The following is an 18,024-nucleotide window of genomic DNA, read 5'->3' on the forward strand; positions in this document are numbered from 1 at the left end:
CAAGTCAATTAACTGTATCATCAATATAACTATCAGCATATTTTCCCCTCTCCATTTTGGTACAAAAAGAATCATTATTTTCTCATAATATTTTCTCCTTAAGAAATTAACTCTCCCGATAGAAAGCAATGGCTTTTCTGCAGTGCTGGAGACTAAAAGCCATCTTATCAAAGAAACATGAGATGCTCTGCTAATCTGATTTCTTGATCACAAGTAAAGGAAAAATTTAGAGGATCAGATGCATATGGATGGAAGCAGGAAAGTAAACATTGATACATGCTGTTTTCTCTCTTTTTAAAGCTTCACAACAAATGTGCCTCACATGTGAAACCTGAATGTGATGGTGGGCATCTCAAAGACCACATCTTGCTGCCTTCCCAGATCTGCCCAGTTGTTCTGGTAAATGAGTCTGCTTGGCACATAGCAAATTGGTTTAATGAATGGTATTTTCTTGTTGGTTCTGTCTCACTTAAGGCAACTGGATAATATAGTCTTATGATCCAAATGGCTTTATCCAAACTGATTTGGTTAATTAGATTCCTATACCATTACAAACCTGGTATTCCCCTATAATACCCTCTGTACTGAATGAATGAACCTTTATTGTCAAAGTACAACCATGTATACATTGAGCCTTGGTGGAGCAGTGGGCTAATGCCTCCTTAAGTAACACCAGCTGCCTGCAATTAGTGCAGGTTCGCGTTCCACCAGGCTCAAGGTTGACTCAGCCTTCCATCCTTCCGAGGTAGGTAAAATGAGGACCCAGATTGTTGGGGGCAATTAAGCTGACTTTGTAATAATGCCGCTTGGGGGGTGTATGAAAGCCCTAATAAGCAGGCATATACATAGGATGAAGGCTACTGCTAAGCTTGTAAGCCGCCCTGAGTCTTCGGAGAAGGGCGGGATATAAATGGAATTAAAATAAAAAAAATAAATTGAGATTGGCTGAGCCTCCCTTCGTGCCCCCACCCCCAACTTACAGTGACACAAACCCTCCATCTTATTACACCATGTGAGCTAATTGCACAACACACCGGCCTCACAAGTCAATTTTGCATAAAGTTTATAAAATTGTTTCCCATTCAAAAGCCTAACAGCCCATGGATAAAAGCTGTTCTTCAGCCTGTTGGTACAGCTGGCTATACTCCTATATCTCCTACCCGATGGTAGGAGAGTAAAGAGATACCGTCCAGGGTGTGAGTCATTCCTGAGAATTTTCCAGCAAGCCCTGGCGATGTCATCCAGTGATGTCAGGGGACAGCCCACAATGTCTTGTGCTGTGCTCACCACCCTCTGTAATACTTTCCTATCCGCAGCTGTCAGACCAGCATACCAAACCACAATACCATACGAGAGGACGCTCTCTATAGTAGACCGGTAAAAGAGGGTCATAAGCCGTTGTTCTACCCTGTTCTTCAGCAAGACCCTGAGAAAGTGAAGTCTCTGTTGGGCCTTTCTGGCCACCTGGGTTGTATTAACTTTCCAGGTCAGATCTTCGCAGAGGTAGACTCCCAGAAATTTAAAGGAGGAAACTCTCCACACAGTCCTCCCCGATGTAAAGTGGGGCAGGTTCCTCCTTTTTCCTCCGGAAGTCTAGCACCATCTCTTTCGTCTTGCCAATGTTCAGGTGCAAGTTGTTGTTACTACACCATATGGATAGTTTTTGTACCTCCGCCCTGTATGCTGTCTCATCCCCACCTGTAATAAGACCCACCACGGTAGTATCATCTGCGAACTTAATTATCGCAGTAGATGGGTCGGATGATACACAGTCATATGTGTACAAAGAGTACGGGTAAGGACTAAGCATGCAGCCCTGTGGCGAGCCAGTGCAAAGCTTCAGGGGGGTGGACAAAGCAGACCCAACCCTCACTGTTTGTAACTGGTCGAAATCTAATGGGAGGCATGTCCTGAGATGTTGGAGAACCAGTCTTTCGAAGCATTTCATGACTACAGACGTTAATGCAACTATGCAACCATAGTTCCCCACAATCTTGTCCACTGTGGTCTCAAGCTGGGAAAAGTGCACTAAGGTTCTCATAATAACTACACTGATGGTTCCCAGGGCATACATGGATGTCACAAATATGAATGGCAGTGGGGAGGGGAGATGTTATGGATTAATCTTTGATTTTTAAATGGATTAAATCTATGTTAAAGCTTGCACCTGTTTTCATCTAATTTCAAGGCACAAATTTAATTATTATGCAATCATGTCAGGGGAGGTTCCTGGATTTTTGACTTAGAGTTTTCTGTCTGTCTAATGTATCTGACTATGACTAATGAACAAAATTCTTAAATGCATTAAATAAAAATTATTACATGTCAAACAACATATATCAGAATTTAAATATAAAAAAGCAAGGAGAAACTGCTGAATGTATCAAACCATGCAGAATACTTTAAATAATATGTTTTACAATGAGTCCCTCCGTATGAGGAGAAACGGTAAATATATAAACCAATATGGAACTTTTACATATGTTATAAAACAGAGGACTGCTTCCTCTGAAGCAGAGGGTATATGGGTGTAGAGTAACCATGGCCCACTAACTGTACATTAATGAAAGAAAGTCACATGAATGTTTAAAAAAAATCAAAATGAAAGAAGGGCTGAAGCAATTCTCTTAATTTGGAAATATTAGAGAAAAGGCCAGTAAAAGAGACCATGCTGTATAGAATGATTCTACAGAGAAAATGGATAATAAGATTAGATAATTCAATGGAAGTCTTTCTATAGTTACTAATCATAATGGTTATGCCTTCTCCAAGATCAGAGGCATTATGCCCCAATTAAATCTTGTTTGTGGGAATTTTGTAGCTATTGCTAGGCAGAAGCTACTTTTGGGGTGATATTTTCAGAACTTAATTATAATTTGTAACAAAATTGCTAGGTTATCCAAGATCATTTGGAATTTATAAAATGCATGTCCTTTACCAAATAATAAGTTTTGCACTGTTTGATAGGCAGTATTTTAGTACCCATGCGTTATACAATATCCTTAGTTTTTGGTGGTCTTATTATATATTTTTATACTTAGAATTCCATAATCTCCTCTCTGTTTATGTCATTAGTACTTCTTTGCTATCTATTTTTAAATGTCCTATGCATCTTTTATTCCTCCAAAGGATAGGCAATCCCACTCACGAAGATCAGAGAGTGAATCACCATCCAGCACCACCCCCGAGGATACAAACATGATCTTCAGATACAATACTACTACAGTGGATGGACATGGACTGCAGGTGGGGAGCTGATAGCATCTTTTCTCCCTTGTACATGTATAATTGTATGTACCCGTGGAGAAGCACTTTCACGATTGTGACCAATAGTGGGCCACTTTGGAGAAAGATATAGTGGAATACAATGTCGATATATTAGTCCTTTAGGCAGCTTATAAACCACTCTGAAACTAGATAGTCCCAAATCATTTTATGGCCAGAAAAAAAATAACAAGCCATCATTTCCTTCTCCATTTCCATATACAAAGTTAAATAAACTGGAAGCTGCATTTTTCTTTGTATTAACATTGTGACAGTATTTTTTGCATTCGTGAAGGCAATTTGATAGTTTACATCCATGTTTCTCAGCCTTAGCATTCTTATGATGAGTGAATGTCAGTTCTTAGAATTCCCCATCAAGCACGATTGGGGAGTTCTGGGATTTGAAGTCCACATATCTTAAAATTGCTGAGATTGAGAAACACTGGTTAAGGGTCAGAAGGAAAACTACATGTCATATTGCTTTTTTTCCCCCTAACATCTTCCTGCCACCTTCCAACATCTGCCTCAGTCTGTCTAATGAAAGCCCTTGCCCCACTCCAGGAATTATAGCTATGTTAAACTGTGCATGTGTTAATAGCAATACATCCATCCCCGTAGAATTTCCTTTAATTTAGAATTCAGCATGTCTTCTCTTTCAAAAAGGTTATAATAGTATAGAATCAGTGCTTGCAAATGTTTGATTAGGCTAATATCTGTCATGCCCTTAAGAATGCAGTCACTTGATGTGGATCAAAAAGGTACAGGAGGTCACAAGCCTCCTAAGTAAAGATATCCATTTATTATTCTTTGTCCAATATACAATTTGTGGCCCAGTGTATAGCAAGACAATATGCAGAAAAGGTGCAAAGAATAGCACAGTTTGGAGGATCCTAATGTTTCTCCGTGGCACTAAATCCTATTTATCCAACATCTTTCTAGTTAGTTGTTTTGCTTCACCTGTAACTCTGCCACATCACTTAGTTCTCCTCCTTTCTGTACAATGTTTGTATGTTGTGCAAGGAGTCTGCTTGTTTGATATACACTTTGGTTTTCAGATCACGCCTACACTAGGGTCACACCCATTGCTGGTATTTGTGAACCCCAAGAGTGGAGGAAGGCAAGGAGAAAGGTATGTTTCCCCCTTCTTTTGGAAAATTGTACATTTCCAAGATTAAATATTGTGATGCAATAAATGCATCAATAAATTGTTGTAGACAAATAAATCTTCCTCAAGCAAATGTTTTATAGCAGATTTTCCCTTATATTCAAACTATAATGTTCCTTATAAAATGTAGTTGTGATTTCAGGTATTTTTATCATTACTCTTATATGTGTAACAGCTCTTACATGGAACCTTGGTGGCTCAGTGGTCAGAATGCAGTATTGCAGGCAAACTGCCCACAGCCTAGAGTTGGATCTTGACGGGGCTCAAGGTTGATTGAGCCTTCCAGCCTTCAGAGAATGGTAACAGGAGGACCCAGATTATTAGGGGCAATATACTAAAGTTGTAAACCGCCCATAGAGTGCTGTAAAGCACTATGGGGTGGTATAAAAGTCTAGTGCTATTGCTAAGTGCTATAAGCTTCTGTGAATGTCCTAAAGCAGGAAACTGCCATAGCTTAGCCTCGGAATATCACTTTTGAATGCAGAAGGGTCCAAGTTAAATAATTTTCATTTTCAGATAATGGTAAGACAAAACTCCAGAGTTGGAGACCTGCTGCCAGTCAGTGTAGAATGTTGTTAAAGAGTTTATAGTTGTCTAGATGGTTGATCTTGCTGGCTGAGATTATTGGAAGTTGTAGGTCAACATCACTTGGAACTATGTAAAACCGGAAGGAGCCATTAAGTGCAATTTCCTGCTCAAATGAAAATGGAAGTATCCAAAATAGGTGGCCGCCAAGCCACTACTTGAACAAATCCAGTAAAGGGGAGCATACTATCTTCCTTGCTAATTGGTTCTATTGACAATCTGCCCTTCTTGTTACAAAGCTTTTCCTTACACTCAAGTGGAATCTACTTTCATATAATTAAAGACTATGTTTTCCTGTTGTACACATTGCCAGAAAACAAATCTTCATTTTTTTCTGTAAATTTGAAAGCATTATCATGCTTTCCCTATTGCTTCATTTCATCTTTTCTCAAGTCCCTCTTCTATGACTTCATTACCTCCTTTCCTAACCTCAATGAATTCTGTTCATAGCTTTGTTGATACCATCTCTATAAATCAGACTTACTGGCATGTATTCTTCCTTACTGACTGTCCCCCATTTTTCTTTTACGTGATTCTTTTATTTACAGATTTTCCCTAAAGATTGTTTTTTGTTTCTTTGTTTGTGCAGCCAAGTAGGCTTCTTTTGCTGTGTTGCACTTTTTTTCCTTTTAATTTTTTGTGTGTGGGGGGGGAGGGAATCCTGTTTTTGGTTACTACTGTTTTAAGAATTCCAATCCAATCTTTGAATAATTTTGTCTTTCATGTTTTCTGCCACAGAATCCTACTTTTCATTGGTTGAATTTATTATTAAAATTCATTTCAGTTTCCATTAAAATCAAGAATGCCTCCATTACATAGTCATTTTCTCCCATGTTCTTGCTTACTTCCACTTCCTCAACTTAATTAATGTAGTTAGTCTCAGATTACATATAGCTGATTCTCTGGTGTTCCACTATTAGAAGAAAAAAGTCGTCAGCAAAACAATGGAGGAATAACAAGGCAAGAATTTTCTGGGAGGACTATGCTGGGCAGAGTTTATCTTGCCAAAAATGTTGAGTTAATGAAGTCCAATGTATGGGTGTATTCAGTATTAATTCATTTTAATAAATTCCTTCCACTTTATCTACTAAATCTTATCTATTCAGTATGATCACATCAATGAAGGCCGATCTCCTAGTAATTTCCCTAGTTTGCTTTGAAATGCTTGTTAGTCCCACGAAAATACCACTCCTTTGCTTAGTAAGGAGGACTGGAATTTATTTATGAATCAAATAAAGCAAGAACATAGCAAGGACTTCTTACATGATAATGATCTATTCCAAGGCATTCTGAAGGCTGAGGAAGATAAATGTCATGTAATATTCCTGAAAAGTTATTTAACTCCAAAACAGTATGTGTGGAACATCTAAGCCTTTCTCCATTTGCAACTCCCAAGGGTGCAAAGATTCCCTGACCAGTATGATGTACTGGTTATAATTGGACTAACAGCAGGAATACCCAGATTCAAGTCCACTTTCGGCCAGAAGGGCCCATTTGCTATCTTAGCCAACCCTATCTGACCATGTTGCTGTTATTAGGAAGGGAAGAAATAGAGGCAGGGATATTATGTATGCCACCTTGAGCTCTGTGGAAAAATGGCATATCAGTCCAATTAATAAATACATTTCTCCCTGAAGTTTCCTTATGATGTTGCCATCTGGTCTCAGCCTTTAAATTAGATGGTCTTAAGTTGTCCATGGCAGTACTAACATTATTATAGTATGTTTTTCCTCTTATTCAAACTTCCCCAAGGAAACTCTCGAAGTCTTTTAGGTTTTGCCACCTTGAAGGTAAATCGGATAATTGTAGTGACTAGGAAAGGAGGTATATGGAGGCAGAGTATAGATCAGCAAGAGGGACTGTAAATTTCATGCCAATTTAGGTTTCTGCTGATTCAGATCAAGCTGGAGAGCTCTTCAGCTCAGCAATGGAGGAAGGCAGGAGGCCCTGATAAAAAACTATGTTTTAATATGTTGTCCTACAAAAAGAGGGGTGTATCAACATTCCAGAATATGAACAAAGCTCCAATTGGGACAAATGGGAACTTTGCTCCTTTGCAACTGCTAATCAAGGGATGAAATTCTGATGTAGACATGATGAAAACAAGACTTTTTTTTTGAATATTTTGAATATGTTGCTAAGGACTTCCAGAGTCCCACCTTATGTATGTACTTAAAACATTAGGGAAAATTTCGCTGACTGGAAAAATATAATGGCAATCAAATAGGTTTCTGGTCTTGGCAAACAGCATTTGCAATTTATTTATTTATATCTTACCTTTATTATTTTTACAAATAACTCAAGGCGGTAAACATATCCAACACCTTCTTCCTCTTATTTTCCCCACAACAACAAAAACAACCCTTTGAGGTGAGTTGGGCTGAAAGCGAGTGACTGGGCCAAAGTCACCCAGCTGACTTTCATGTCTAAAGTGGGACTTGAGCTCACAGTTTCCCTCTTTCTAGCCTGGTGCCTTAACCACTAGATGAGAGGTCCCAGGGACGGGTTCCATGGAGGTTCCACAGACCAGAGGATGCGTGGTTTTGTGTGCTGCCTCCATCCTGCTGATGGGGCTTTGCTTGTTTGTGCAGACCAGTTGCTGTCATGCCGTGGCCCGGTACTGGTCCACAGACCGGAGGTTGGAGATCCCTGCACTAGATCAAACTAGTTCTCCCCTAGCAATGCTTTAGGTGCTGAAAAAGCAGAGAGAGTGAAGAAAGCTGATAGAGTAAAAATAATGATTTGCCTTGACTCTCCTTTTTACAGCTGTTGACTCTTATTTTTCTTACTTCTAGGGTACATAGAAAATTCCATTACATACTCAATCCCAGACAAGTTTACAACTTGGATCGTGGAGGACCTAATCCTGGGTATTGAAGTTCAAAATGTGGCCTATTTTACATATTTGTTTGTTTGTCATATTAGGAAATCGTTGGTCTTCCTTCTTAATATTACTTGCTTTCTTTATGTTGTCTCTGATCTATTCTTATCACTTCACTTCTTTTTCCTCTTTGCTGTCTTTCCTCAGTTCAATTTCCCTTACTTCCTCCTCCTTCCCTACACAAATATACCTTAGATTGAGAATCTCATCTGACTGTTGGTCCTTTAAAGTATGTATCTGCTGTATTGTATTAATATTTGCTATATTTGTGTTATTGAGTCAACTGGGTCTCTTTCAATTCATGAAAGAATATATGTGGATGTTTCATTGCAATACAAAGGATCAATACAGCAAATGTTATTTGCAGCTGAGGTTATTTACTGCATTGCTATTAGTGTCATGGTTCCAGTTGAAAAGCCCAACAAAGTAAATCCACCAGAGACATTGTGATCTCTAATGTAAAGCTTTATTAGGCATAGCATACCTATCTGACAATATTGCAGGAAAAAGCTCTGACAATATTGCAGGAAAAAGTTAATTAAAAGAGTAAAACCTTCCCTTCCCTCTCTAACAGTTCAGGTCACATTGTCCAATTAGTCTTCAAACGTTTGTTATGAGAAGAAAACCTCTATTCACCAAAACATCTCTTCAATCACCTTGGCTCTCACACGGATAGCAACCACCTGTGCGCTCCAAACCTCCTCCCTCCCTCCCCCCAGACTGTAGGCAAGCTAGAAACAGCATGGCAGTTCTAATGCAAGGGATCTTCATAGCTTGACAGGCTGGCCCCCTACAGACTTGGGGAAACCTGGAAAAAAAATGAATACACATTATTGTTTGTTAACTTTCTCTTGCCCTGGCCTCGGCTTCCAGGGGTATTTAGTGTGGAATCACTTCACTAAGCAATCTGCTCTTACGTTGTGAGCTTTTACTCATCTAGCTCCTAACATCGGACAGCCCTCCCTTGTATTAGATACTGCAACCTCCCTCTGTGAATTCTGAAGTTCAGAATCCGTTTGACTTCATAATGTGTTTCTCCTCCCATCATTATGGGCGCCGGGGCTGCTTTTTCCACGGGCCTCATAGTAGACCCTTGAAATGGTTTCAGTAGGCTACAGTGGAATTCCAGATGCAGTCTCCCCAGTATCCTAGGTAACTTGAGCTCTATTGTCACCAGGTTTATAACTTTCACGATAAGGAAAGGGCCTATGTATTTTGGACCTAGTTTCTTGCAAGTTTGTTTCAACTTGAGATACTTAGTGGATAGATACATTTTATCTCCTACATGGAACATCCCCTGGGGACCTCATTTCTTGTGCCCCTGTTTTTTCTGACTTTCAGCTGCTTTGTTTAGCACTTTCTTTGCCTCACTCCAAACATGTTGGAATGAGTTGACCCACTCAGTTAAGGTGCTTGAGGAGGGGGGTTCCTGCAGGCACTCTGGCATTGACACGAACCCTGGTAACTAGCTTAAATGGAATGAAACCAGTGCTGCTGTGTACTGCGTTGTTATACGCCACTTCTGCAAGTGGCAAAAGTTCTGCCCAATTCGTTTGCTGGTAGTTAACATAACAACCCAGGTACTGTTCCACCATTGCATTAGCTCGTTCTGCGGCCCCATTTGTACTCAGATGAAAAACTGAGCTAAGCCCTTGGGTGGACCCAATCATCCTCACAAACTCCCTCCAGAACCTAGCAGTGAATTGGACCCCTCAATTTGAAATGATGCACTTAGGTACTCTGTGCAGTCGATAGATGTGCTTTAAAAATATCTTCATCAATTTCTGGGCTGAGGGGTGTCCAGAGCACGCGATGAAGTGCTTGGAAAAGAGGTCTATTACAGTCCAAATCACGGTGCTTCCCCCACTCTCCAGCAACTGCACTATAAAATCCATAGCTATCCCCTCCCAGAGTCTAACTGGGTCAGCCACCAGCTGCAACAGTCCTGGGCTTCACCCTGGCAGTTGTTTACTGGCTGCACAAGTAGCACAGCTCCTCACATAACTCTCAATGTACTTCTTCATTTTTGGCCACCAGAACTGACAGAGAGATGCAGAGTCTTTAGGAACCCAAAATGGCCAGCCTGCTCAGTGCCATGGCTGTGCTGCAGGACTTGCATACAGCTTGTCTCCCTTCCATGCTAACCCATCCCTCATGGTCAGTTCTTTTGGTGAGTTCCAAACCACATGTCAGTTGGTAGCTCCTACTTCAGCTGTTGGGCAAACACATCAATGGGGTGTGTGCTACTCCTCTTCTCTTGCCGCTGGGTTGTTTGGTGGGAACGATGGAACTTACTACCTCCTCCTGGGTGCTCTTGTACTGAGGCATGCTGGGTAGGGCATCAGCAGCATAGCAGTTCTAATGCAAGAGATCTTCATAGCTTGACAATTAGTGGAATTATATCTAAAGTTTACATAGATACTAAGAATTTTTTTTTGAGCAGGAATAGATAGAAAACAGATCTCCATGAAGTGTAGTTTGGATTCTAGATTGCATGATTTCTTTTTCAAATAGATTGCACTTAAACATTCATCATTCATCTATTCACTTGAGAATAGCAAAATATTACCTTATATTCTAATCCTGAAGAGCAGCACAACTAACATGCTTTTCTGTATGTTATTGTAGAATTTGAAAAATAACTATCTTAGTCAGACCTTCCCAGTCTTATATTCTCCATATAGTTCAGATTATAAATTCCAGAATGCACTTGAAAGGTTGTGGGAGAATGTGGCATTTTTCTTATTGTACAAGAATCAACCATTTCTAAACTGCTTTGTTTTTTTGCCCTCTATTTTTTTTTAGATTAAATTTTTTCCGTGATGCCCCAGACTTTCGTATTTTGGCTTGTGGAGGGGATGGGACAGTTGGATGGATCCTGGACTGCATAGGTAAACTAGGATCTGTCAACACTTGATAAATGAAATTATCATTAAAGCATGGGTCAAGTCTAGGGTTACTGCTAAGAGAAGGGAAGGAGAGGCCGAGATGCTTCTTTCTCATGAATATGCATACCTCTGTCCAGTGTAACAAAAGAAACTGTGAATTAGAGAACTCTGACAAGAAAGACAGATACTTCGTGCACAGTTTGCGTCCTTTTTATTATCATCCACTTCTTCATAGTTGTTAAGGACTTTTTGATAAGGAGCTACAGTTGTACAGATTAAAAGCAACAAGAAGCACAGTTTAGATGAAAATCTGAAAGAATAAGCCTAAGTTTTAACCTTCCTTGGTATGAGGAGCAGAGTAGGTGGCTATTTACATATGTTGTAATCTTATTAACATTCACTATTGACAATTTAATTTCTATATAACACCAGTGTAGTGGTGTCACCTCTCCTCCCCTGCTCTTTCGAAGTTGGCTATAGCTGTACGTTCTGGCCATTCCATTGCACGTAATAAAGGCTCAGGAAGGACCTGTGGAAAATAGCTTAGCTACTATTTTGCTTTTGGCCATTCACTGTAAGATTTATTCCCTTCTCTCAGAGACTCTGAATTTTTGAAATATGTCATACCATGGCAAACTTTGTGCCTATCTAGTAACAAAAAATGCACTCCCTTAAAGATAGGGAGAAATCAAATAACCTTTCAAAATAGAAATGCAATGGATTGGTAGAATCCTGATTAGGTGATTCTGGTGAAGTTCCTGCATGAATGAATGTCATGCTAATAGCACGAGCCATGGCGGTGCAGTGGCTAGAATGCAGTAATGCAGGCTAACTCTGCCCACATACTAGGAGTTGGATCCTGACATGCTCAAAGTTGACAGCCTTCCATCCTTCCAAGGTCAGTAAAATAAGGACCCATATTGTTGGGGACAATAGGCTGACATTTATAATCTGCTCAGATAGTGCTGTAAAGCGCTGTGGAGTGGTATATAAGTCTAAGTGCTATTGCAATTGCTATTGATTAAACTGGGGTGCGTGTGTTGATGCAGATGTAGAGGTAAGGTTCATCATAATTATCAGAGACTCTACTATACTAATCCCCAACTCCTCCCTCCCCAACCACCATTTCCTTCACTACTAGTGGATTCCCATCCACTGCCTCTATCACACTGAGGCCAAGTCTTCTAGACAATTTGCTTCGTGTACATCATGTACTCTCCCTGCTATTGCTTTTATTTTTAGTCGGTGAACACAATTCAAGCGAATTCTATCCCTTTGGGAGTTATTAAGCTTTACTACTCCTCTGAGCTCTCCTCTGGCAGATGTTGCAAAAGAAGGTCATCATACCCAAAGGCCTATCTGTGGGCCTCTGATGGTTTCTTATTTCTTTGCAGATAAAATGAACTTAGCAAAGCACCCTCCTATGGCTATCCTGCCATTGGGAACAGGGAATGATCTTGCCCGTTGCCTCCGATGGGGAGGAGGTAAGTCTCTCAAGTCAGTCCAATGTTTTGGATCATTCACCATAACTTCATGCCATGACTTGCCAATGATTCCTCTTGCTAGCAATCTCATGTGTTGTTGAAACCTGCCAGCTGTTTTTAATGCCACCAGCCATTTTCCATGCTTTACTACTATTGTGAATATGGGGAAATTTCATGAAAAAGATAAAGGAAAAGATGATAAGTGGAGAAAATTAAACATGTCCCGACAATTGAACACCAAGTAGCCAATCAGTTTTCCTTCTCAGATGGGTATGTAAACAGAGAAGAGAGCAGGCATTCTTCTGTTTTTGGTTTTTGTGCTTCTCTTTTGATGCTGGCTAATTACATAGGAAGACAAACGTTCCAGCTTTGGCAGCTACAGGAGAGGAACTAGTGAATCTGGACAAAATGCTAGACCAGCAAAGCTGGTTGTTGTATAGATCTGTTGCATTTTGTGGATTGGGTTGTGGGCTGTGTGAACTTATGGCATGTATACATGTGACAGATCCTGGAGTTTAGAGAACATCTATTTCCTGGGTTAGTAGGAACTGAGATCAACTTATTTAAGAGATATTTGTTCATTTTTCTTCATTTTCTTCTCTTTTCCATTTGCAACGTAACTTTCTGATCTTGTTTGATGCAATAGAGATTTAAATTCTTAATGAACCAGTAGTACTGATTATGGAAAAGAAAGCTAACCTTTGCATATAATTTCCTGTCCGGTAGTGCTACTGAAAGAAGAAGGTGGCCACTTACCCCCTTCCTTGTAAAACAGTGGTAGAATTTATTTTTAAAGTGACTGGCGCAGTGGTATGCTGGAACTGGCTTATACTAGTTTACAAGAACTGGTTATTAAATTTTCTGGAATTTTATGAGCCACTTGAATACAGAGATGAGCTACAGTGCTTATGGTGCCAAATCATCTGTTTGGCAGCTAGCAATGCAGAGTAGTGGCAGCAATACAGATGGGATTGTTGATTGTTATACATTTATCAGTACACCACTGGGCTATCACAATTAGCATATTTAGTTGGCTCTCCCCTGTGAGACAAGAGTATGGAGACCTTGGTAGAAATGAGTGTATGCCGAAGCCATTATGCCCCATGCGTATGCACACCCTGTTAAAGTACCATTGGAGGCTCTTCACAATTGCTCTTTATCTCCATGATGTGGATGCATTCTTATTTAAAGTACATATCCCATACAGATATTGTTTAATATTTATTGTGCAGTCAGCAGTTATAGCCAATCAATAACTGTATTACCCCACAAAGTACTGCTTCATACCATAGGTGCAATTTGAAGCTAGATTTAACATTGTTATTGGGGCTAGGATTTTATGTGGTCTTTACATGGAACACACATCGTTTTGCTGGCCCAGAGTCAGCAAATGCTGATGTTTTTGCCACCAGCAATTAATTGAGAGTTGGGGATGGTGTACAAGGCCTCAGATTTCAACCCCAGTGGTGAGGCTTATACTACATCAGATTGATTTCTGCTTCCATTGCAAATCACCTGCCTTTCTTTTCTGGCTATATGTTCTGTAGAGCCCATCGCTGCCTGGCCTTCTCTTACTCTATTGCCCCATTAATGCTAGGCAAATTCCACCATAACAGTCTGTTCCTCATCACCTATCCATTTTTTTTCTTCTATTCCAAGGTTATGAAGGAGGCAACCTAATAAAAATACTTAAAGATATTGAGCACAGTACTGAGATAATGCTGGATCGATGGCAAATTGATGTCATACCCAATGACAAAGAGGAAAATGGAGATCCTGTCCCATACAGCATCATCAACAACTATTTCTCCATAGGAGTAGTAAGCAATCTGTGTTATCTTACTCACGTGGCTTTCCAAATATTTGGGACTGCATCTTTTACCATGCTGATAAATTTTAAGTCTCCAATATTTCATTTTTTTCTCTTCATACTATTCCCAATGCATTGGACTATCAAGGACATTAATAGGAACATCATTAATTATGGAAGGACTCAATGTAGAGAATTGATTTGGGAAGCAAAGGAAGATATAATAGAAGGATCATTTCCATGGTGTAGGCATTTCAGAAGTCCATGGCATGGCATTCTGCCTGTTTGCTTCTGACTATTTTTCACCAAAAACGGTATAGAATAATAAAACAAATAGAGTATATCAGTGACCGCAACATACCAAATGACACAACAGGAGAGTTCACCCAAACTCTTTGTTAATTCTGGACAGATACATTTGGGAGAGATGACTAATAAGATACCAGCAAGGACCTGAGCCACATAGCTTGAACTTTTCTTGGTAGCACAGAAGCTGCCAGTTCTGATCCTTCAAAACTGGTATAATGTTTCTTTGGTAGGTTGCACAATGTTCAGATCTGAAGCAGGAAAAGTATTGCAGCTCCAACATGTTCCCCCACTTTATCAGCAACTCCTTAAATAAACTATATTGTTTCCTGGATTCACAGAGTACCTCTGCAGAGTCAGGAAATTACTTGATAATGGTCTGGAGGAAAAGTGGTGGCAGTACTGCCACAAGAAGATACTTGCTTTGATTCAGAAGACATGATGGAGGCAGCAATAGGATGAAACTCCTTTTTGCTGTCCTATAGACATTTCTTTGCCTTTTTAACTCAAACATACAGTACGTTCCCCTGATCTTGCATGGCTTGCATGGCTACCATGCAAGTCCAGAAAAAGTGGCAGCCATTAGCACATTTTCCACATTTTTTTTTCATTATTTGCCACTTTCCCTGAAGTTGCCAGTTTCAATCATGGTTGCCGAGCAATTAGTTTCAGTTCTCCTGATCCACAGGACCCAACTGCTAGTACTTTCACAATTTACTCCTGCCAGCTTCTCTATTGACTTTGCTGGTTAGAAGCTGGCCAGGAAGGTTGCAAATGGCGATCACGTGACCACAGGACCTGCAACCATGATAATTGCGATCTGCTTGCCAAATGCATGAATTGCAACTGCAGGAAAGTTGTAATGGTCACAACATCGAGGATCAGTCATACGTCTCCTCGTTCAGTACTGTCATAACTTTGAATAAATGGTCATTAACCAAGGACTAATTATAGCTGCACAGTTATGACATGGCCTACCTCCTTTTTCTCTGGGTCTGATTCTGCTATGATATTGTCCCATATGTTCCTTAATATTATTGGAATTTGAGAAATGCCAGTATGAATTATGGGAAGAGAGGGGGGAAAAACCAGAGAAATAAACCCGTCAAATTTTGAAATTGAAACATCTCCATTTTCTTGTGATCAGTGGGTGCTTTTCCTGATAACTGGTGATATGCTGAAAGGGAACTGCAGCCAAGCCAGAACAAAAAAGCCAATCACCTTACTTATATACCTTTATAAAGGACTAATATCACACATTTATTATTGTTATAATGAGAAACTTGGTACTGCAAGGAAATGATAGTGTTTTGTTAAGAAAGTAGGCATACTGCTGTAAAGAGGATTTATGACACAAAATATCAACCAGTGTGAGCGATTGAGATTATCAGGTGTTAGCTTTGAGTGAATGTAGTCAAGTTCAGTTCCAACTTTTGAGGGTTGCCAAAATAAAAACTAAAAAGAATAAGGTCCTGAAAAAATCAGAAGAGTAATTTCTGATGTCATATCAAATATACACAAGATACTCAAATTGTTCTATTTGGATACAGTACAATTCCACATTGGTCCTATCCAGAAAGCTCTCAGAGCTTTCTCTGAGGCTGAGTCAACAACATTAGCAGGAGAAAAAGAAGAGTAACAGGACTTCACAGTTCAGGATTTATTTATTTATTTAGTGCTACTCAAAAAGCACCTTTGACCATTACCAACCTCTTTATAGATTAGCAGCAATCAACAAGAATAAATATTCTAGAACAAAATACTCCTCCATTCTATGTTTCTATTCCTTTCTGTGGTAATAGGGCAGAGTGTGAAGGTGCATATCTTCAGTTATGTGCTATTTTCTGGCCCTATTAGCCAAAGCACATCTGTCCAGTTGAATATGCTTTCCTGCTATACTAGTAGCCTTATATAACTGCATGTACAGCCTTTTACAAGTAACCTTTTATATAATTATATTTTAACTATTTTACCATTTTGTCCTATTAAACATTCTGTGTGCCTTCATGGTTGATATGCGTTTTCACTGATGGAAATTGGTCAAATAATGTTAGTTTACCCATGTTTTAGGGTTGCTAGGAAGCCCCTCACAACAGCTGACTAGTTTAATGTTCTGGCATGGTAGGAGAAACAGCTGATGGAAAGGGGGTGGGAACACTGAAGCATTTGTTTAAAAATGTTCTTCTGTTATAGTAAGGCTCCATTTATAAATGATTGATGATTGCCATAAATGTGTTACAGACATAAGCAATGTGCCTTACAAATGGCTGTAATTGATGTGCTGACCTTTTAAAATCAATGACACATGATTAATATTACATTAAATTATTTTTCATGCTTTGCAGATATTTAAGAAAATTGACTTTGGTGTCCTATATACCCTATATCTATAGATCCACAGAATACGTCATTATAATCTCTGAGTTATGGGGTAAAGAATAACAAGAAAAGTACATAAACAGGCTTTGTTATTCTGGAATCCCAGCTCTAACAAGATGCTTTTAAGCGTTACCACTGATGATAACAAGCTGTTCTTGAGCCTAGGCTGCCACATGCTGCTTCCCATCTTCTCTCCCTTTATTTTTGGACTCTGAGAAACGTGGGCCAGTAACTATATCACTAACAGGAAGTTTTGGATTACAAATAGATCAGGTCCTGGACTCGCAAAGTCCCTTTCTAGTGACACTTCACTACTCCATCATGAAGAGAGGGATGTGGACTTCGCTAATCCCTGGATGAGGAGGGTGCATTCCACAGGCAATCCAAACCTCAGTGCTGAGGGAAAGCTCTTTGCATTGCTATTTGTGATTTGAAAAGAGTTTAAACTTTATGCTTTCTTAAACCGAGTAAAGATAAGAACACAATTGTCAGCAAAGCAAAGAATGGCCAAAGGTATCCAATACAAGACTATTCTGTTAATGATTCTTAAGGGAATTTTTTTTAAGCTGAATATTTTGCCTTCAGTATTCTAGGAGTACAAAACAGATAACCACAAATAATATACATTAATATACAAATAATATACATTAAAAAGGTAAAGGTAAAGGTCGTTTATACATTAGCTTTCCCAATTAGGCCATTATATTTAAAAGGGCATGATATTGGAAGAAGTCATTATACTAGGAAAAATGGTTCCTTTTTCATTGAACAGCATTCAAATTTGCTGCCATTTTATACTGCATATTGCAAAATGGCAGAAAATACAAGAAGGCATATATTCAACACCTCCGTACAAGGATTCCACACATGTTTCAAACCCAGTACTGAATTTCTGTGATCCTTCAACGTTGACAGTGGTTGATAGATGAGTCAACTTACTTCCAGCTGTGCTTTGGCAGGAAGCACTCTTAAAACAAGTTTCTTTCTTTTTTTTTCTTTCTTTTATTTTTGCTTGACTGGAGCTCTAGGGAGAACTTGTGGCAGGCTAGTTTCTCATGGGAGAAACACTTGCATCACCCCATCTTCCAGATCAATGCATCCTCTCCCTCTTCCCCACAGAAGATCAGCCACCACAGTATCTTGCCAAGGTTCTGTTTGAAAAGCAGTAAAAGGATAATTCTTTGGTAGATTGCATTCCTTTCCCAGAGATAGCACTTTAATCTTTTTAGAAATAGCAGGCAAATGCAATTGCCCCTGAGATC

At 39.5% G+C, this 18,024-nt stretch overlaps 1 protein-coding gene across 1 annotated transcript in view; it reads left to right on the forward strand.

Annotated features, from left to right (window-relative positions):
• Positions 1-18,024, forward strand: part of DGKG (diacylglycerol kinase gamma) — a gene marked incomplete at its 3' end in the record, with an annotated part of 89,437 nt that overhangs the window by 45,734 nt on the left and 25,679 nt on the right. The window contains exons 14-20 of the mRNA XM_081329806.1: positions 301-399; positions 3,130-3,246; positions 4,320-4,393; positions 7,810-7,884; positions 10,701-10,786; positions 12,178-12,267; positions 13,927-14,087. Coding sequence (XP_081185932.1) covers positions 301-399; positions 3,130-3,246; positions 4,320-4,393; positions 7,810-7,884; positions 10,701-10,786; positions 12,178-12,267; positions 13,927-14,087 — 702 coding nt within the window. The remainder of the gene's footprint in view (positions 1-300; positions 400-3,129; positions 3,247-4,319; positions 4,394-7,809; positions 7,885-10,700; positions 10,787-12,177; positions 12,268-13,926; positions 14,088-18,024) is intronic.

This window comes from Vipera berus (genome assembly GCF_964194415.1).
Source record: "Vipera berus genome assembly, chromosome: 5".
NCBI classification, from domain to species: domain Eukaryota; kingdom Metazoa; phylum Chordata; class Lepidosauria; order Squamata; family Viperidae; genus Vipera; species Vipera berus.